This window comes from Sabethes cyaneus, chromosome 3 (genome assembly GCF_943734655.1).
Source record: "Sabethes cyaneus chromosome 3, idSabCyanKW18_F2, whole genome shotgun sequence".
In the NCBI taxonomy this organism is placed as follows: Eukaryota; Metazoa; Arthropoda; class Insecta; order Diptera; family Culicidae; genus Sabethes; species Sabethes cyaneus.
Genome location: NC_071355.1, coordinates 31,126,111 through 31,148,196, shown reverse-complemented (window position 1 = coordinate 31,148,196; position 22,086 = coordinate 31,126,111). Strand labels below are relative to the sequence as shown.

The 22,086-nt window shown below is 38.0% G+C and overlaps 1 protein-coding gene across 1 annotated transcript; it reads right to left on the bottom strand.

Moving 5' to 3' along the window:
• Positions 1–19,602: 19,602 nt before the first annotated feature.
• LOC128739439 (odorant receptor Or2-like) lies at positions 19,603–20,965 on the bottom strand. The gene is made up of 4 exons (XM_053834927.1): positions 20,511–20,965; positions 20,047–20,398; positions 19,880–19,981; positions 19,603–19,809 (listed from the first exon to the last, which is right to left on the bottom strand). The coding sequence occupies exons 1-4, from the start codon at positions 20,963–20,965 to the stop codon at positions 19,603–19,605; spliced, it is 1,116 nt and encodes a 371-aa protein (XP_053690902.1).
• Between the last annotated feature and the right edge of the window lie 1,121 nt (positions 20,966–22,086).

Here is a 22,086-nt window from a genome sequence, read left to right as displayed (position 1 = left end):
ACCTACACGTGTTGTACAAAATACAGCAGCGTGAGTAACCGAAGGTTAATAAAAATTGATGAAATTTATTCAAGAAAACTTTATTAATGTGAATCAGATAGAATGGCATGACAAGAAATTATGCATAGTTCAAAAACCCATTAACTAGACCTTTAGTATAGTATAGTATACTGTTTTCGACTGGTTTAGTGAATTATTTAAACAACCTTGTTTTCATTAGTACCTGTGTTTTGGAATTGTATTTTATTTGAATTGGTGACGTGCACGAAGCTACAGCTAAAGCCTGGCAACAGCCAACGTGGGAGAGATTTTTTATGGGGTGTTTAAAAGTTCAGATTTCAGAACTGCTTAAAAAAGCAACTCAGTAACTTAAATTTGCTCGGGCTGATTAAAATTATTTCCATCACTCAAAAAATCAAAAGTTTAGCTTAAAAATAGTGACTTCCAGTGGTAACAGCTTGAAGAACTAAAGTTAGCAAGAAGATTGGTGTGCTGACATTTATCCCCCACTTAGTCAACCCATCGCTTGAAATAGGGTAAAACATTCGGTGATCCGCTCAGACTGCTTAACCGTTATGTGTGCGACAAAAAAAACACCTTTAGCAGGGCGACAAGGGTACCCGGGTACCCACAATTGATATTGTTATAACATCAACAATTTTAAACCGATTTTGATGAAATAGGTGTCATTTGATTCGTTAATTTATCTAGTTTTGAATCATTCGGCCGTTTGGCCATTAAAAGACATACGGGGCCCGAAAATCCGAAATTCCGACAGAGTGTCCGCTGTGGGATAGAGAACTGATTGTATTGCAGGAAAATCAGTCATGCGAATTTAAAAACTCTAAAAATTCATACAATGAACTATTTCATGTAATGAGATGAATCAGGTTGGCCATTCCGGAGTAGGTTCCTGTGGGGTCATGGGTGGCCAGTCTAGGATTGGAAGTAAAACCTAGCAATATGGGTATCAAAGTTCTTGGAATTAGTTCGGTAGGTGATATTTTTTACATTTCGATGTATTTTGATTGGTTATTTCGAAAATGGTTTCTACGGGGTCACAGATGATACCGCAGGATTCAAGATAATGCTTAGCATTATCAGATCAGTTCAAAACGTAGAACCATCCGTTATACATTTGGAATCAATTCCGAAATTATTAATAAGTACTAAACTGGCCATATCAGTTCAAAACATCTAAGAGATCCGCTAAACCAGTTCTAGTATTGGGTTATGTACCCAACTGGCCATCTATAACCCTACAGGAACCCAATTCTGGAATGGCCAATACGATCTAAAGTCACCAATTTATATAATAAGATGAAAAAAGGGTCCACAATGTCAAGTTCAAAGCTTCCTACGTTTTACCGGACGTTGCTCCGGAATTATCGATTCCCGGGAACTACATATCATTTGATGGCCAAATGCTTTATCTAATCAAAACTAGATAAATGTACGAATCAAATGCCACTGGTTTCATCCAAATCGGTTCAAGATAGCCAAAGTTATGAACATAGCAAATCATGGGTACCCGGGTACCCTTGTCGCCCTCCTACGTAATAAAAAAATTCAAGTGCCTCTCATTGCTAATCCCCTTTATGGATATGCACCAAAAAACCGCAATAACTTAAGATCAACGAGTTTTACAATGTCGCAAAATTTCAATGACGTATGTTTTAAATTGAATGAGTTATAACTATTTTAAAACTGAAAAGGTACCCGGGTACCCTGTTGCACACATAACGGTTAATACCGGTTCTTTACCCTACATAGCCATGGTCTCATTTATATATTGCCAAGATTGAAAAATCAAAATGTCATGAAGAACAGCCATTGAAAAATTAGTCATGTCAAACACTAAAACGGTAAAATGCACTGGCATGCCTAGGATGGGCCAGAGTGGGGTTATTATCTCTGTCAGGTAGACTGCCAAAAGCGTGAGTGTGCAATTGCTAAAGCGAAAAATAGTGCTCATCGTCGCTTTTTTTGTTTTGCTTCTTTAGTAAAGCAGCAAAAGGTGGATACGGTCGAGATTCTCAGGACATTAGCAAAGGTAAGTCAACACATTTTTATTGTATTACTAACTGACCCGACAAACTTCGTATGGCCCAAATTAAACTGGAGAAGGATGATTTTAATGGCTGTTATCCATGGCTTTTACGTAACTACTTGAATGGATAAACCCCTAATAGAAGGTGTGACGTGACCCGTGCCAAGGGATGAATGGTGGAGGGGGTTCTATAAATACTCTGCCGTAACGGAGCCTGTGGAGTACCTGGGCGCCCTCCACAGTACTTTGCCCTTGCTGCATTAAGCCTGATGTCACTGATGCAGTGGACCTTTTCTTACCAAGCATCCTCTCTCTGCCGAAAAACAAAGAAAAGAAAGAGATCGAGAGGAGTATAGAGGAGGAACAGGTAGTGATGTCCGTTAATCGTTCGATTAATTCAACTAATCGAATAACTATAAAAATACTCGAATAATTTTTAATCGAATACTGCCAGCACGAGTAGCTGAATTAATCGAATAGTTCAAAGGAAATAATATGAATGCGAATAATCCCCGAATAATACCCGCTAATCGTTCATAATCGTTCGATTAATCGAATAAATGAAAAAAATATTCGAATATTTCTAATCGAATACCACTAGCACGAATAGTTGAATTAATCGATTAGTGCAGACAACGCTCGCCGATTAATCGGTAATCGAATAATTGAAAATTTCGGACATCACTAGGAACAGGACCTGAACGATGCGCTAGCAGATCAAAAAAATTATAACGCCGAGTGTTAAAGTTACTCAAAATTTGTTTGCTGAGTCTCAATAAGAGAGATCTCAGCACGCTTACCGGTCTTGTGACAGAACATTGTCCGAGTAAATATCATCGTCGGAATCTCGGGTTCGTACAAGGTGATATTTGTCGCCTGTGTAATGCCGAGAGCGAAACCTCAGAACACTTACTCTGCAATTGTGGAGCACTAATAGGACGCAGACGTAGGTAAACCAATTAACACATTTTTCATTCGATTTTTTCTGAGATTCCTTTAGAGATCTCCTGATGGAAATATTTTTTTATAGATAAATTTTTTGAATATTGCAATTTTTTGACGTAGGACTACGTCTTACGGTAAGGTTTGGGATAGGGTGTCATTCCGAAAAATCGAAAAACACGAGCGTCACGAAAGATGATAGGTTTTGAGCGCTAATAACTTAGCGGTTTCCCTAACGATTTTAAATATTTTTGCACCAATCAATCGGAAAATCTTCTACGCATCAACCCCGATATAGAAACCTATTGATTTCAAAGTACGCACTGTTGAAAAATTGAAAATAATGAAGCATTGTCAAATTGGCAATCCTCGTTTCGTGATTGGTCGCAGCGTATTTTTAGAAAAAAAGTGACCAAATCTCCTCGTCCCAACAGGTCGAAGATTCTTTACGACGATTGAACCTAGACCAATTTGATATTTGTGCTTGGGAAGTACGCCAGAAAAAGTGAAAAAGTCAACCCGTCCCAACAAAATTCCTTACAAACGCGATTAAACCTAGTCCAATTTGAAATCTGTGCTTGGGAAGTATGCCAGAGTGCCAAACCACTCCTCTTCTTCAACCGGTGTTATCGTTTAAACATGAAATCTAGTCCAATTTGATGTCCTGAAGGTGAAACTTCATAGAAAGTGAGCGGCCACCCTTTCCATCTGCCAGCTTGCATCCATATACTGCAAGAATATGTTCGGAACTTCTGTCTTGCTCGGAAACAGGGCTGAAGGGCTATTTGTGTATGTGATCTGACGCAGCAATTCCCAAAGCGAGGGAAATCAGCAACTCTCTTATCCGAGTATAGTTATGAACGTTTCATTTGCTGCTTTACGTCAGTTAGTTGCCTGCAATTCTATACATAGTTACAATAGTCAAGTATTACAGATTAATTTCTTACGAAAATGATGGACAAGACAAGGCATTTGACCGTCAACTCGGCATGAGACACGAAGGTACAAACCATTTTCCAAACAACTTTAACTTACTTATAGTAGCTTGCAATCATAAAAATGAGTAAAAATTATCGACTTGCAAAATTACAGATCATTAGATCATTTTTTTTTGTTGGTGCTATAATTTTCGAGTTTACTTTGCTCCTCAATTCATTAAATTTTTGGCTAATAGTTTTTAGTTTTTGTTTTATTCGTCAAGCATTTGTAGACTACATACAATAATATTATTACAATGTTTACTTATATACTATACATTATTCCTATGGCTAAGTCGTAGTTTAATTTGGATTCTGGACATAGTGATGTCAATTCTTTCGCAATTTTGATTATAAAGGCGCATCATGTTATTGACTGGTCCATTTTTCGCATAATTGGTTTTATATGATTTTTCCATAAATATTTTTCTAGTTCTAAGGTTACGACTCGGCGCATAAAAGTTTAATTGAGCAAGCAAATCTGCGGACTGGATGCGTTGAGAAATAATGTCATTGATAAAGTAAAGCATTGCTTGTTCGCGACGTTCTTTAAGTGTTTGTATATGGATAAGCATGCAGCGCGCTTCATAAGATGGTAATGGAAATACTGTCCAGTTAAGTTTTCGAAGCGCGTATAGTAGAAATTGTTTCTGAACAGATTCAATGCGTCCTTCGTGTAACGCAGTCTGTGGGTGCCATACAATATTGCAATATTCCAGAATAGGTCTTACATATGTAATGTATAAAAGTTTTATTGTGTATGGGTCTTTGAAATTATGACTGAAGCGTTTGATAAAGCCCAGCATTCTATTTGCTTTGTTAATAATGGTATTGTAATGTTCTGTAAATGTTAGTTTTGAGTCTAAGATTACTCCTAGATCCCTTACAATTTTACATTTTGGTACAATATTGTTTCCTAAGTATATGTCAATAGAGGGAGTTTGAATTTTCCTGCTAAATGCTATTGAGTTACATTTTTTTACATTGAGGTTTAGTAAAGATTTGTTGCACCAAGTGTTGAATACATTGACTTCATTCTGAAATACTGCGACGTCATGGGCATTTTTTATTTCCATATATATTTTCATGTCGTCTGCATATACAAGTACTTTTGAGTGGTTAAGTATGTAGGAAATGTCATTTACGTGCAAAATGAAAAGAAGTGGCCTCAAGTGGGAACCTTGGGGAACCCCAGAGGTGACTTGAATAGGGTCCGAGAGGGCATTTTGAAAGCGAACAATTTGTTTACGTTCCGTTAAATATGATTGAAGCCATTTCAAGAGCTTCGGTTCTATTCCAATTTTGCCTAATTTGAAGATTAATAATGGTATGTCTATTCTGTCAAATGCCTTACTAAAGTCCGTGTAAATAGCTTCTACGTGGTTGCCACTGTCCATTGCATTAAGAGTAAAAGCTACAAATTCCAGAAGATTTGAGGCAGTAGAGCGGCCTTTACAAAAGCCGTGTTGCTGACTTGTAATTTTGTGTTTTACTTGTTGAAAAATTTTTTCATTTATAATTGATTCAAATAGTTTAGGAATGCAAGAGATAATGGCAATTCCACGGTAGTTTCGGATGTCTGATTTTGTTCCTGATTTGAAGATAGGGACTAAATACGAAGATTTCCATATTTTCGGGAATTTTCCATTTTTCAGAGACATGTTAAATAGGCGTTGTAATGGTGTAGCAAGTTCTTCGGCCAGGTTTTTGAGAAATATGGGTGCTATTCCGTCAGGCCCCGGCCCTTTTGACGCATTCAAGCCTTTGAGTGCTTCAAATACGTCAATTTCTGATAGTTGAGAGACAGATATGTCGTTAGAAAATTCGGGGATAAATGAGAAATATTCTTGGTCGCGGTCTTCTTCAGTAAATGTTGTATATACTTCTTGAAAGAAATTTGCGAAAAGGTTGCAGATTTCATTAGTATTATTTCCAATAAGCCCGTCAAGTTTCATTTGGGATGGGAAATTACTGCTTTTCAATTTAGTATTTACATAGTTAAAGAAATTTTTTGGGCATGATTTGACTTCATTTTCGACTTTACTATTATATTCTTCATACGCGATTTTAGTGGCCGAGTTGAGTTCTTCGCTAATATTGAGATAATTATTCAAGTTAATGGTATTGTTTTCATTTTTGAATTTTTTGTGTGCTTTTTGTTTTCTATTTTTAAGATTTTTTAGATGTGGGTTGAACCACACAGGCCATTTACTATGTTTACTTCGTCTTCTTCTTTTCATTGGTACAGTTTCGTGTAAAAGGCACTTCAAGAAAAGGATGAATTTTTCTGTTTCATAGTCGACATTTCCTTCAGTACAAAACACATGTTGCCATTCTGTTGTACATAGTCTACGCTTAATTTCTATAAAATTTGCTTTGTTATATTCCGGCACTTCTTCATATTCCAAGTCAGTAGGGTAAGAGCTATTGTGTGTGAAAATTGAATATTCGATTGCTGTGTGAAATGCTTCATTCTTCCATAAGGGAGACAGTGAAGCATTTACAGCAAAGTCGTCTGTGCAGTTTGTAAAAAGTAAGTCCAAATAAACATTTTGACTATTTTTGACTGAATTTATTTGATGCAAGCCAAATTGTGAAATTTTGTCAAAAATGTAATGCAATGTTTCATTTTCGCCTACTACTGGAAGCAAAATGGATTCATTGTCAATGTCTACAATGAAGTCCACATTGCGCTGATTGAAGTCGCCGTAAATATGTAGTTTTACTTCGGGTTCCATATTTGAAATAATGTCTTCTACTGCTTCGAAAAAGAGTTCATAAGACTGTTTATTAGCATGTTCGGGAGGAAAGTACACGGCTGAAAAAATGTGTACTTCGCCGTATATGGTTGCTTTGGCCCATATATTTTCAAATTCGATGTGCTTTCTAGTAATTATTTCTTCCGAAGTAAAGTCAGAGTTTATAGCTATGAGGACACCTCCTCCAGATTTTTTCTGACTTAAAGACAAATTACGGTCGTGCCGCAATACGTTAAATAGATTTCCAAAAATTTCTTCGCTTTTGACGCTTTCGTCCCAGCTACTTTCGGTTCCAAGAATGACTTTGAAAGAAGATGATATTACATTTTGATGAATTTCCTTCATTTTGGCTGGACTTTTCATGCGGTTGAAATTCTGGCAATACACAAGAATTTCAGCCGCATTCTGTTTTAGTGCAGAAGAAGTTTTTGGAAAATTATTACTACTTACATTTACGTTTACTAGCTCCAAAGAGCGCGTCGATAAAATTTCTTCTTCATTAGACTGGGCGTCGTCGTTTGGTGATTCAAATTCTTCCGTGTTGTGCGTCAATGGTAGAGAAAATTCGCGTTGTAAGATTTACGTGACGGTACAACGCTTGTCGAAAATTTATTGTTACTTTCGCGCAATTGCTGAAGGCGGTGAGTTCGTTCGCTTACTAAAAATTGTCTGTACGACTGCAAGTCAGCTTCTGCTTCCGGTGGTAAAAGTCCATATTCCTGGTAGACTTCTAGAAAGATGCGCTTTAGATGTTCGGGAGACGTCGGGAGTCCTTCGGATGCCAAAAGCATTCGAATGCTGGTTGATGTTAGTCCTTCTATACAGACTGACGGCTGCTGGTCTTTCATATATGCCAAGTACAGGCGGACGATTTTCATTATTTTTGGGTCGCGCAGTCTAACTATCAGTTTTACCAAATTTCTTCTCCAATCTTGCTCGCTTTCAGTTTTAATCTATCTTTTCATCATCTTTCATCTTCATCATCATCATCATCATCATCATCATCATCATCATCATCATCATCATCATCATCATCATCATCATCATCATCATCATCATCATCATCATCATCATCATCATCATCATCATCATCATCATCATCATCATCATCATCATCATCATCATCATCATCATCATCATCATCATCATCATCATCATCATCATCATCATCATCAGCATCATCATCATCATCATCATCATCATCATCATCATCATCATCATCATCATCATCATCATCATCATCATCATCATCATCATCATCATCATCATCATCATCATCATCATCATCATCATCATCATCATCATCATCATCATCATCATCATCATCATCATCATCATCATCATCATCATCATCATCATCATCATCATCATCATCATCATCATCATCATCATCATCATCATCATCATCATCATCATCATCATCATCATCATCATCATCATCATCATCATCATCATCATCATCATCATCATCATCATCATCATCATCATCATCATCATCATCATCATCATCATCATCATCATCATCATCATCATCATCATCATCATCATCATCATCATCATCATCATCATCATCATCATCATCATCATCATCATCATCATCATCATCATCATCATCATCATCATCATCATCATCATCATCATCATCATCATCATCATCATCATCATCATCATCATCAGGCCCATAGTGCAACGGCCAGTGTCGCCAGAACAGTCAACAATAGCGGAACTAAGGGGGGCTAAGCCCAAGGGAATGCGCCATTAACGAGAGCAGTGAGTACAACATCGAACAATGAAAATCGATATTTTGCTTTTTTCTTTTTTTTCTCGCTATGTTACTGCCATTGAAATTTGACACTTTTGGAAGCGTTGACAGTTTTGGAAGCGCGATGTTATCCTCTGTCAAATACATAGCGAGGGATAGCACAGCGCATCTCCTCGGCTAAGCCTTGCGGAAAGCTGACGGGACCTTGCTCTGGGTGTTCCTTGGTAGTTTCTGCTGCACTTTTCTCCAGAAGGAAGAGGATGTTGTAGGTGCGGGATCGGCTATCCAACTTCTTTACTCCGGGCTGCAGTTGGCAGTACGAACAAAACATCAAGTGTAGTTACTCATTTCATAAACATGATTTTCATAAACATGATCAGTGTCGCTTGATTTACATTTAAAATATAGAAAAGCATTCTGAGTCATCTAAAACCATAATTAACCGGACCGCCCAGTTTAAATAATGAGCCTGATTTTAAGCCACAGCAGTAATCCAATCATGATAGTATTTTTCGAGCTATTTAATATCAAGACGCACTGTTTATTTTAGTGCAGCGCACCCCGTTGTCGGATCTGGAATATTTTAACAGCAGTTTATTTTGAAATGTTTGCTTTTTCAGAAAAGTTCGTCATGATTATATTATTTCAAAGAAGCTATACTTGATGGAGCCTCGAGCCGAAAACTAATCAGCCGAATTTGTCTCGAACGCAAATAGTCCTTAATCTGCATAGCTAAGTGATCAGACCATCCGGGTTTACTCAAACAGTGGTTACTCAAACAGTGGAACAAATTATTCAAAGGATTTCTGTTCTGCAACTAAATTAAAAAAAATCGGTGCTTTATCCATGTTTTTAAATAAAAAAATCACTCTTAACTCTAGAAACAGCAGTTCTCCTTTCCCACAGCAATTCACATGACACAAACAGAAAACAAGATGACATACACAGAGAGAAGCTAGTAAAATCACTCTATGTCATCCGCACTTTTTAGTACGCTTATATTAACATTCAACTCTAGAAAACAAGCTACTTGTTCATTTTTTCGCAATTCGATATGAGCATAAAACCGCTATCCTCTGACGGTTTTTTTTTCGTTTGGCACCTTCACTTAACCAATTGCCTCTCATTCATACGCCAACGAACGCGAACGAATTGCGACATGGTTTTGGCCAGCTCAGCTGGTCCTGTCCTGAGTTTATCGTTTGTTTCCTCCCGTGTCCCAGCCCTCCCACATTTTGCGGATGGATATTTTCCGAAAACTAATTTTTCCTAGTGATGTGACGCGGCGGCAGTAAAATAATCCCCGTAAATGGAAAACTTTTGCCCGTTCCGGTCGTTGGTCCCTCAGCAGCGCAGCAGCACAACGTGTGGGTGCGGGTAAATTTGATTCTCTACGGCAGTACACGATATTTGATTCTTTGGGGTAGCTACTCGGTTTTATACACTGTCTATGGTGGCACCAGTAGGTAGTAGGAGGAAGCCGATGCTTAAAAGTTGTGTGCTTTTCTATCCATAGTTTACTTTTGGTTGTCGTAAAATGGCCATAAAATCCGGCCGTATCATGTTAACATTTGGAATTACACTGAGGCGTGTTGGTCTCATTTTGTCAGATAGAATAACTTGTTTCGAGTTTAATATTGCGGTCTATTATCGCGCAGTGATAAATGAACGAGCATAACATTCGAAAATAAGCCTCTGTCTGACTTGTCCCAAAGGATTTTTTGCACAACAGCTCGGGTTACCCGAGCGGCCTATTGTTATCCAATTGCCTGGCCTATGATTGCTATCGTACCGGTTTTCAACAAAACGTGCTAAAAAGGCAACTTTGCCCCACCACACCGGATTGTTGCTTTTCATTTCTGCTCTCGCAATATGCCCTGCTGGGACGCTCCAGGGAAAACAGACCGCTCATTTTGCCGGTCTGCCATAAATCAGAATTTTTCCCGGTTTTCCTTTCGCAAGCGCAGCCAAGGAAGAGCAAGCGAAACGAAAGGAGTTTGCTGGAAGCGATTCTAAAATAAGATTTTCATTAAATATTCGTAATCTGACGTGAAGCACTTTATTGCTGTCCGATTCACCGTTCACCCTGTGCTGTGCTGGTAGAAATTTTGCAAATTCTGCTCGATTTGACGCCTCCCGGTTAAGCGTTTATCAGACTAACGTGAATGATTGATCACTTAGTGCGAAATCCGGTATGGATTTGAGATTTAACAATGCAATTTTCGGTATGATTAATTGAACTGTTGTACTGCCTGCATCGCCAGCGGAATCACCATGTTTTGTCGCTTTCGGGTGTTTTGCATTTGATTTGTGTTATTTTAGTTTGTTCGCAATTTGAAGGTAAGCATTTTCACGTACATTAAAGTCAGCAATTGAATTGTTGCCCCAACTGCCACATGTTGGAATTGGATTTCAGACGGCTTTTAATGTCTGCTGCAAAGGAATAAATCATTCAGCCAAAGCATTACGGCTGTCGTTTCGAATAAAAAGGCTCACCCAAGGTTGCTCAAAAGGCTGGGGGTCATCGGACTTTCTTTTGGTTCGAATCGTTCGCCAGAAAACTCACAATAAGAAACAAATGGAAATCCTACACAAACCGGATCCGATTTTCTTTGTTGAATATATTCGTCCTTTTGCCTGCGGGCTGGTAGGGGAAAAGACGATTAACAGGTTAGGAAAATGTCTACTCAATGTGAATTTGCATTTCTGAAATGCTTGACCTGATGGGAACCCGTCGGCTAAAAGTTCGACGCAGTCGTTCGTAGTACGGATAAGTCCCAAATGGGAATTTCGTTTTGTATCACTTCCAAGCGCTAACATTCCGAGCCATGAATGATGGATTGCATAAATTCCAAAGCCCAATCTTGAGTTCCATTCAGGCGTGCGGTGGAGTACCAGCAATGTTTGCCTTATTATCAAGGGAGGTGTAAAATTTCGTTTATATTTAAGTTATGCGAATATATATGTGATTAAACACTCTTTTAGTTTAAAACAGTTACCGTGAACGTACCATATTCTGCGCAGTTAAGCTTCCGCTATTATAAGTATTCTAGATTAAAATTACCAACGTGGATAGCAGCAACGTGTAGTGCTACGGTCTATAATATCTGGTAAAAATATGGGAATTATAAGTCGACCAACAATCGAGTATTTTTTTCGTTTTGTAAACTTATCCACGGTGCCTAATTCTGCGTACTTTCTTGCCCATGTTCCTAATTCTGCGCATATTTGCTCCTAATTCTGCGCACCCAAAAAGTGAAAATAAATACTCCTGCCATGCTTTTTATGTCTTTATACGCTGAAAGCACACCAAAAAATCCGGTTAGCCATTACCATAATTAAATCCATGATCCGGCCTTCTTGTACTGTCCGGGTGGCAAAAGAATATTGTTATCATTTTGATTGCCTCATTTTAAATATTTTATTCTCGATAACGTGAAGGGCGAATTGGTTCGGGCTTTCTGCATACTGAACATTACACTGTAGACTAATACTAAAAATTGTGTTTTCATATAGAAACCGCTTCCCCACTCTTTGACAGACCCATGAGGGTGGACATTAAAAAAAATAGAAGGCATGGTTTCATGAATTGGCGCTCGTAAGTATAAAAAATCTGTGCCTAAATCTGTGCATTATTGCATCGCATTTTTCTAAGGAAAGCAATGCATGCAATCACTCTTTTTGTCTAAAACATGACTAAAACTAATTATTCTTTCTAATTATGCTGGGTAATTTGATCATTGCATAGAATTTCGATCATAAATTTGTTAATTTTCTAGAAGGACAATCTTAGCTTTGGTACTAACGACGATGTTTTCTGCCATAAATAATACTTTCAGTTTCACGTTAAATTATTTCGCTCTCAAATATTATGGCCCATTTGTGAATAATAGCGTAATATTCAACAGACATTTATAAAAAAATACCGTAATGTTCATAGTTATGCACAATGTTAAAAAATACTTAGGCCATTGCAAATCGTTTTCAAAGTTTTTGTCACCCCCCCCCCCCCCCCCCTTCCTTTGGAAATTGGCTTGAAAAATCGGAGGGCAAGAAAAGTATTTGTACGGTATGAGTTAATTTTTTTTATAAAATCAATTGTCTGTGGGCTCTACAACCTGAAAAACTCGAAAAATGAGTGTACGAGTTGAGTTAACGCTTCTGACACGAAATAGAAATGGAAGTTCAAACAGTGAAATTTCCGAAACTCGGCCAAAGCTGATGGACGTTGAGCGAGTTCGATATTCAGCCGCTCCATCTCCTCCAATGATCGCTTCAAGTAGTGGGCCGCGCCGGATACGACCGGAAACTTCCGGAGGCACTTCGTACTATAAATTTCACCGTTCACGGCTAGTCCGGAGCGGAAGAAGAGCGTGGGGGAAGCAAAATACGAAGTGCGTTGCCATCCAGGGTGAGATAAGTTTCGTCGTCCATCACCACCAGCATGTCGCGATTCGCCGGAAAAATCGTCTTGACCATCTTATTCAGCCGCTGCCGCTGCGTAATTGCCTGCAGTTCCGAGACCAGTGAACGTGACTGCCGCTTCCTGACATGTGTGTCCATATTTTCCAGGTACTTTTTCACTGTTTGGCCGGTTGCAGCGACCTCCCGGCCAAGCCACAGCCTCGGTCTTCCTCTTCAGCATCTTTTGGAGCTTCTTGTCGCTCAGAGTCGTCGGCCGTCCGGAACCGGGCTTTCTTTCGATACTCTGATTGTTGTTCAATAGTACCAAGATGTTGTAGATGCGAACGGGAACGGGAACGGGAGCGTCCACAAACTGCCACACGATGTCCGTTTTCGCCGCGGCGGGGTACCGTTCTTTAAACGAGCACACTTCTGAACAGTTTCGCCATCAGTTCACCGTTTTCGCCATCACGGTTAGAGCTCGACTGATAGAGTTGTCAAATTTTTCCTGCTGACTCCTGGGTTACAATGATTGATGCTGCACGGGTAGTTTCATCAATGCGTGTAAAGGTAAACCTATGAAAAATCGGCAATTTTTGTCCATTTTTTAATGTAAACGTTATTGGGCAAACAAATACACCGAGTCATCCGGTACCCGTAGATGACCGTATATGTGTGTTGAGAATTAAGGGCAAATTGTTCAACTATTGTCTAATCAACGTTTACGCACCGACAGATGATGAATCCGATGATGTCATGGATGAGTTCCGTGACAGGTTCGAGCGAACCATGGAGCAAACACGACGTAAAAACATCATTTATCATTTAACATCGTTTTACCTGGCAGCGACAAGTCTAAAAACTGAACCCCTACGAAGTTTATTTCAATCAGTACGCTGCACAGTGCACTATGGGCCAGAAATTGAAATTTCGGGACAAATATATTTGCAGTTAAACGACGTGTCTCAGCTCAATATAATCTTCGGCAACTTTTTGAATAAAAAAATGATGCATCTTTTGAAGGGGTCGTCCAATATTTATGTGTTACTTTAACAACAATTTAAGTAATAACTTTTTGAGTAAATTTTTTTTCATATTTTTGATTTCAAAATATTAAACGTAAACCAATTTCAAGTATTTTTTCTGAAGATATCAAACTTCTACCGTTTACCCATTTTCAGCAATAAGCCTTTGTTTATAAACGACCCTTCAAATCACATTTCTTCTTGTAACATGTTTATTTCAACAGACAGCTCAATGTGATGTTCTAGGCAACATTTTGCACATAAAAGAGGAATATTTTTGCTGAAGACTATTTTGCTTTTTCTGCATTAATTAATAAGATATAACTATTTTAAGGTTAAAACCCGTTTGATGAAAAATGTGTATTTTTTCAAGGGTGGTGTCTTCGGAGAAGTAAAATAATAAAATATAGCGCATCTTCCTGCACTATTAGGGTGACCATGAATTCACCAATCAGGGTGATACAAACTTTTGTTTTCTTAAATAATTTTTTAAAAAAGTTTTTTCTCCAAAAGTTTCAGAAAATACTAAAATAAGCAACTTTGCTGAATAAAGTAACTATCTATCTCTTACCGGTTACGAAATATTATGATGTGTTAAAAAAGAGCACTTAAAAATCAATTACACTCAATAACTTTGCACACGATTATTTTATTGCTTTCAAATGTTCTACAAAGTTATTTTGTATGTTGAAACACATATTTTTTGTGAACACTGTTTGACGCTAGGACGCATATTTATTAAGTTATAAAGTGTATGAAAAAAATCCACACTATTCCCAGGTATTCCCAGCCATGGTATTCCCAGGTATTCTCTGAAATACACATTTGGGCAGATAGCTTTAATAATTCCCTACAAATTGGTATACAAACTAATTGCAGATACTTGCAGATGGCTAAGATATTCGGATTTTTCATTAGACGGTTTTTAACCTAAAATCAGTTATATCTTATTAATTAATGCATATAAAGCAAAACAGTCTTCAGCAAAAATATTCCTCTTTTATGTACAAAAGATTTTCTAGAACATGACATTGAGCTGTCTGTTGAAATAAACATGTTACAAGAAGAAATGTGATTTGAGGGGTCGTTTATAAACAAAGGTCTATTGCTGAAAATGGGTAAAAGGTAGAAGTTTCAGATCTTCACAAAAATTACTTGAAATGGGTTTATCTTTAATATTTTGAAACCAAAAAACGAAAGAAAAGTTTACTCAAAAAGTTATTACTTAAATTGTTGTTTAAGTAACGCTTAAATATTGGACGACCCCTTCAAAATATGCATCAATTTTTTATTCAAAAAGTTGCCGAAGACCACATTGAGCTGAGATATGCTGTTTAACCGCAAATATTTTTGTCCCGAAATTTTAATTTCGGGCCCATACTGCAGTGATTTCATTTGTTAGGGCGGCCATAAAAGGATTTTTCATGACAATAAAGTCCAGCATCATCAAAATGGACGAAAATAAGTCTCTTTTAAGCAAAACACACGTGAAAGTTGTATGTCTACGATTTCGTTACAATTATTTCAATTTGGATGATTTAATACTTTTAACTTAGGAGTACTGTTACCAGACACTTTTTATTGTCATTCTCTAAATAAGCTAACGTTACGTTTTTCTTTGTTTTGACTTAAAGGTAGTTCCAAAATACTTATTGTACTTATTTTTTATCAGTTTTGTATGTTTATTTTTGCTACAACAAAAAATTTCAAGCAATATAATGATAGTATTTGAAATGCAAATGTCTCTATGTTATTAATCCAAGTATTTTACAAACTTCAATCTAAATATGTGATAGTTCCAACATTTCTTGAGGTCATTTTGGTTTGTTGGACTTGAAGAATAAGTTTAAACTTGCAATGAATGAATTTGAACTTAGCAATAATCATTGCAAGAGATTTTGGTAGCTAACCGTGGTGGCATCTAAACGAAAACTTTAAATATATTTACTATTCGATTCCACTGTTTCTTTAGACAATTCTGTAATTGAAACGAGCACGTGATAAATCACCAAATGATTATAAATGAGCAATTTATTAATAGATAGAAGAAGATAATATTATGAGTATTCATCTACCTGCATTCGAGCAGTTTATAGCATATTCCTTAAATTTTACCGTATTGATTGCGTACCCAGAGGACTAACGCTACAAAATAGTTCTGCAACGTTCAAGTTATTTCACTTTTAAACCAATTATTTCTAATCTTAAAGCATTTCAAGAATTTGTTCGCTGTATTGCCATCATTAGTTGTCTCAATTCCTCTTCTCAACTACCAAGCATGGCGCACTCATTTTGGCTCGACTTTGATTATTGAAGTGTACCGCTTCAGCCAAACAGAATTCGAAAAAGTTATGCAGATTGCATTTATAGAGCTAGTTATCATCTACAATTTTTCTTCACAAAACTTTGTTGTATCTTTTGTATTTACGATGCTATACGACTCCTATCCCGTTGGTAACCAGTGAACGTATATTTGGTTAGCAACACAGTAGCGGCATTGTAGCACTGTAAATACAAAAGATGCAGTAAAACTTTGTTCTGCAATATTGTACACAATAACTAGCTCTAGAAATTCCTCATACATTACTTTATCAAGTTCTGCTTGACAGAGGCTGTATAGTGAAATGAATCAAAATTTGATCAAAGTCATCGTACCTTGCCTCTCAACTATCAATCCTTAAATCGAAGGCGCCAAGCTCATTAGCAATTATAGGTAGCTCAAACCTTCACAGGTTCATTCTTAAGACTTAAATGAATCAGTAGATAGTAATTTGATAATTAGATTCGGGTAGAATCATAGTTAAAAACTAAAGTCAATTTGAATGTTTTAGATTTTCTGTAACTACAAAACTTCTGTTTCACTCACGCACAACAGTGAATTAAATACTAGTGAATATCTAGCTCAACTTGTAAGAAATAGATGCTTTTCAAAGTTCCTTAATGAAAACCAGTTGAAATTTGCTTTACGGTGACAATATACACAATCCAAAAACCACGTACTTTTCAAATGCATGAAATGCATTGCACACTCTGACACACACACACTGATGAAATGCATTGCACACTCAAAACAGAGCAACCACGTCCGGTTTCGGTGTTGTATTTCAGGCACCGGTTTACAACACTTCGGAAACACTCGGTATCGCGTACTCTAGCTTCGTAAAAATACCATAGAAATAAGTTAGGAAATAAATCAGTTAACACAGGTGCTGAAAATATTACAAATTCAACGGTATCGGTATAATGCTTCCGGCACTTCGTGCATGCAAACACCACGGGCACGGCGTGTATAAAAAGACGAACTTGGTTGCGCAGAAAATTATTAAAATTTAAAATCATACTTTAACAGAAAATATATGTGGGCTGCGGAGCCATGGTACTCTGGAAACAATAGTGATAGTGCTGGCAACCTGTTTTCTAACAAAACGGCGATAAAAGCTAGGTGGAACGAGCACTTCGCATGTGATATTGAATGTAGAGGAAAACACAGATTTTAGCGGGAACAGGTTAAGAATTGTGAGACGATGGCCAAGCTGTGGAATCACCAACACAGGAGAAGGTTTAGAAGGCAATTATTGAGCTGGGAAGGACGGCATCTCGGCTGAACATCTGAAAATGGGAAGCTAGCGGCTAAACGAAGCAATCCACTGGCTCATTGTCAAGATCTAGGTGGTAGAACAAATGCTGGAGGAGTAGTTGGATGGCTTCAATTGTCCTATTTTTAAAAAAGGACATCGATTTGAGTGTAAAAACTATCGAGGCATAACATTGCTCAATTGTACCTATAAGGTGCTCTCCCGTACCCTGTTCTATAGACTACGATCGTTAGTGAGGTCCTTCGTCGGCGAGTACCAAGCAGGTTTTCGTGAGGGTCGCTGCACGACGGATTAGATATTTACCCTGCATCAGTTATAGACAAGTTTCGGGTGTACAACTTGCAGACTCATCATCTGTTTGTGAACTTTAAGGCGGCGTACGATTCAGTCAAACGAAATCAGCTGTGGCGGATAATGCTAGAACATGGGTTTCTAACGCAAATAATTACACCAGAATACTGATCCTCCCGGTAACCCTGTACGGACATGAATCATGGACGCGAATGGCAGCTGACCAAGCTGCTGTGGCCAGAATGCCCGACGAAAAACTAGCCAAAACTATTTTCAGCAGAGAACCAGGAAGAGGCCGTAGACTGCGGGGTGGACCCCACACCCGATGTGTGTGCGCTGTTAAAAACGACGCATGCTCAGCTGCTGTTCGAGGGGATTGGAGAACGGCAGCCTAAGACCGACAATCAGCATCAGCATCTTTGGCTCGAGCACACCGTTCCTCACAATCATGTGGAAGATTTGTGCCTTGTCCATCTTGCCCGTGTCATCATTTACCTGATGAGGACGGGAAGGAAAACAGGAGACCGACAATACTGGAGGACCATAATTCGGCGGAGGATCGATTATTGACCGTCACAAGTAAAGTAAGTATGATGCGTGTGCATGTTTTACTCCCGACGTTTCTGGAGAATTTTTAGAAGAATGAAAATTTCATCCATGGTAGGACGGGTCCCCATTGAGCCCGCCTGATACTGCCCTACGAAATCTCTTGCTATTGGGGTTAGGTAACAAAATCTAGGAGTTCACCTTGATAGGCAGCGTTGATCAGCGAAATGCGTCAATAATTATAGCAACTGATCCGATCGCTTTTTTTTTTTGTAGATGGGGCAGACAACATCTTCCATCCACTCCACAGGAGTTGTTTCTCCAGTGAAGTACCGTTTCTAGTGATTCTTTGCCATTTAGGTAGAGTTCTGCTGGGAGTCGGTCCTATCCGGCGCGGCGGTTCTAGTTTTTTCATATTTAACTGTGTAGAATATTAATTTCGACCAAAATTGCATCCCCACAATTCTTTGGACTCGGACAAAGTGCGAGAACAAGCGTGGTTTGTTCCCGTGAGCCCTGAAGTTAAAGTCCCAGGTATCTCCAAAACGATCATGTTAATTTTAGGACTACATATCAAATTAATCCCTAATAAAGAACAACGTAAGTTGTTTTTCGGTGTAGACAAAGAGATAGTGGCAGAGAATGGAAAATAACGAATTCATTATAATCATGACCTCAAAGGTTCCATTTCCTAAGCGGTCAGAAGAATCAATCAGAAAACAAAATTAAAGAAGACATTAATGACGCCCTAATTACAAGTAAAACATCCCCGCAGTGAGAGTGTATTGAATTCGTATTGAACTGTATTATCCCTTTTCCCGTTTATCGAACTAATGACCGTCGATAATTAGCACAAATCACCCTCATACGCAACGAACTAGAGTTATTGTACCTATGTAGTTATAATAGCGATGTGAGTCAATTAGTTTCCGTTATTGACTTCGCAAGCTAAATCGAAGACTGATGGTGTGGCCATGTAGAAATTAGGTTGTGCAAATAGTAGCCTTACTAAAAGTACGTAAGGAGACATGAATCGTCAGAATTTAATGAAAATATGAGGAATAGAAACTCAAATTCAAAATCCACAGTTCTCCAAAAAACTCGGCTGTCTGTTTAAAAATATTTAAAATTATTCAATATATTTTTACACCAAATATATTTATACTACAAATGTTGAATAATGGTTTCATATGTGTGCAAACAGTTTTAGCATTCTCTCGAAATAACATATGATCAAACAAAAAATCTATCTAAAATCTGTCCTTCAGAAGCAAATAGTACGAGTAGCTTGCTTGAACCATCGAGCCCAGCCGTTTCAGATCGATGTAGTGAAATCGGGCAGCCGTTATTCCGACCGGTCGCTGAGCTCGCTGGATTACAAATTTGGCTGCCCTTTGCATGACGACCGATTCCCTATGCCATGGATATGTGTACATTGCGCTAGATATGCCGGCAGCCTTCAAATTAGGTAATATCAGAAAAAACATCATTTCGCTTTACTTATATTGAAAGAAACTACAAACTAACCTTGCTCTGCAAAAGGGTACCATTAATGCTGTACACTATCATTTCTTCCAGCAGCACAATGAAGGATGAAAGAATACTAATTCCATTTGGCCCACTGAAATTCTATGAAAAAAGAACGGAAATTAGCACCATAAATACTGATGTGAATAGAATAATTTGTCGCTTACATTGGAAAGATAAAACATCATCAATCCCCACATAAGCATACAACTGATCGTTGTGGCGAGTAACGAAATGCTAACAGTCGATTCTAAATAATGCAAATAATCCAATGATAGATTATGCAATTCTATGATCCTCCGAAATTCGCTTCGACGTTTATTTGAGTCCACCAGTTGCTGCATCGCTTCAATCCTTTTGGAAACCATTTCGAACATTTTAGACCCATACTGGATTAAAACCTGATCTATCGTTCCTTTGAGCAACACACAATATCCACAGCAGATTGCCACTACAATGCTGAAGGCGGTGTAAATGAAGTAGGATCCCAAATCTCGTCGGATGTTCAGGCCGTAAAATCTAAGAAAACAATAACTAAAAATACGTTCTACTGCTTACTCCCGTAGCATTCTACTCTGTTTCGGTAGGTAAAAAGAAATCCCCTCCAGTGGTGCCTGATTTATTGCAATACCTTACCACACTGGACACAACCGGAAGGACAATAAAAAATATCGTAACGGCACTGACAAAAACCGCATACAGCTTCGCCGACTTATTCATCGTCCGATTGAATGCAGCCATTTGAGTTCGCATTTCACTGGGCCACTCTCGATTCACGAAGTTGTTCAAAAGCTCCACCAGCATCCGGAACGAGTCCCGGTGGTAGGTGAAAATAATTAACCAAGCACAATTTTCGCATATGAATATTATCTCGGACAAATTTCGCACAAAGGAATCGAACGTAGCGCTACCGGAGCCGAAAATCACCTTCGGAGGAAGCAAAATTAGCGCAAGGCAAAGCACCATCAAACGGTACCAGCTTCGGTTGGTCGCTTCCCATAGGCCGATAGTGCGCAAAGCTGTCAAACCAACCGAGAGGATTTGATTGTGATGAGAAAAATTCGAAGGCTTATCGGTAGATATCATCGCGACGACTGAAAACGAACTTTCACACGCCCCGCGATTTTATAGTACAACCACAACACGTGCTGTTCGTGATGAGTAGGTATTATTAATAAGGAGTAAATGATTAGAATATTTGTGAATGCGTCACGATGAATATTTGAAAGGATTTGCTCAATTATGGAAGTTGAAAAGTAACCCTAGACCGGCCGATGCCGTCACTTATTTGTGTTATTTATGAATTTGTTATTTTTGTAGAAAAAAAGCTCGATTTAATCCAGCTGATAGCTAATAAGCTTTGTTATACTAATAAATTTACCGTTTAAGAGAGAAATCGACGCGTCTTCGGAACATAATTGTACTGTCTGTTAAATATAGGTTCTGTTTCTGCTTCGTCGTAATTGCCTATTACCGTTCTATGTAATAGAAATTATTACAAATATCAAAAATTTTTATGACACGTAATGCAAAATTAGTTATTAACTAATATTTTAGTTAGTTGACCACTAGCATGCCCAGACATAAACAAAGGGTGGTGCCCCCATCCTTTCAGAAGACTGGTTTGGCCTCAGAAAACGGAGTAATCGAAGAAGGGTCATTACCAATCCAGTATTAGGTACTTATCACACAAATTTCGGCCAATTAGATCTAAAACTCCGGACTCGGGTGCAATTGGTTTAAAATCAAAATTGAAATTGGGCTAGAAATAAGACTTGGAACTGGACTGAAAATTAGAGTTGAAGTTGTTCTTAAAATCGGACTTGACAAAAGGCATTAAATTAGATTTAAATTTAGACTAATATGGGCTATTTTCTGCTTTACCTCTATTCTGTCCCTTTTTTCTCATTTCCAATCCAGGTTTTTCAACTGTTTATTTTGTCTTTCTTCTTTCTTGTTTTCTAGGTTTTACTCTCACTTTCCTTCTTTTTCCTTCTGTTTTTTTGACATTTTTCCGTGTTTTCTGTTTCATTGTTCCATTTTTCTTTGTTTCCTGTCCCACTTTTTTTGATTTTCAATTTTTCGTCTTGTTTTTCACTCAGGTATTTGTAATTTTCTTTTCCGTTTTCCTCTTCCATTTTTCTATGTTTTCGTCTTTTTCTAACTCTCCTCTTCCCGTTTCCGTCTTCGTCTGTTCTGTTTTTACA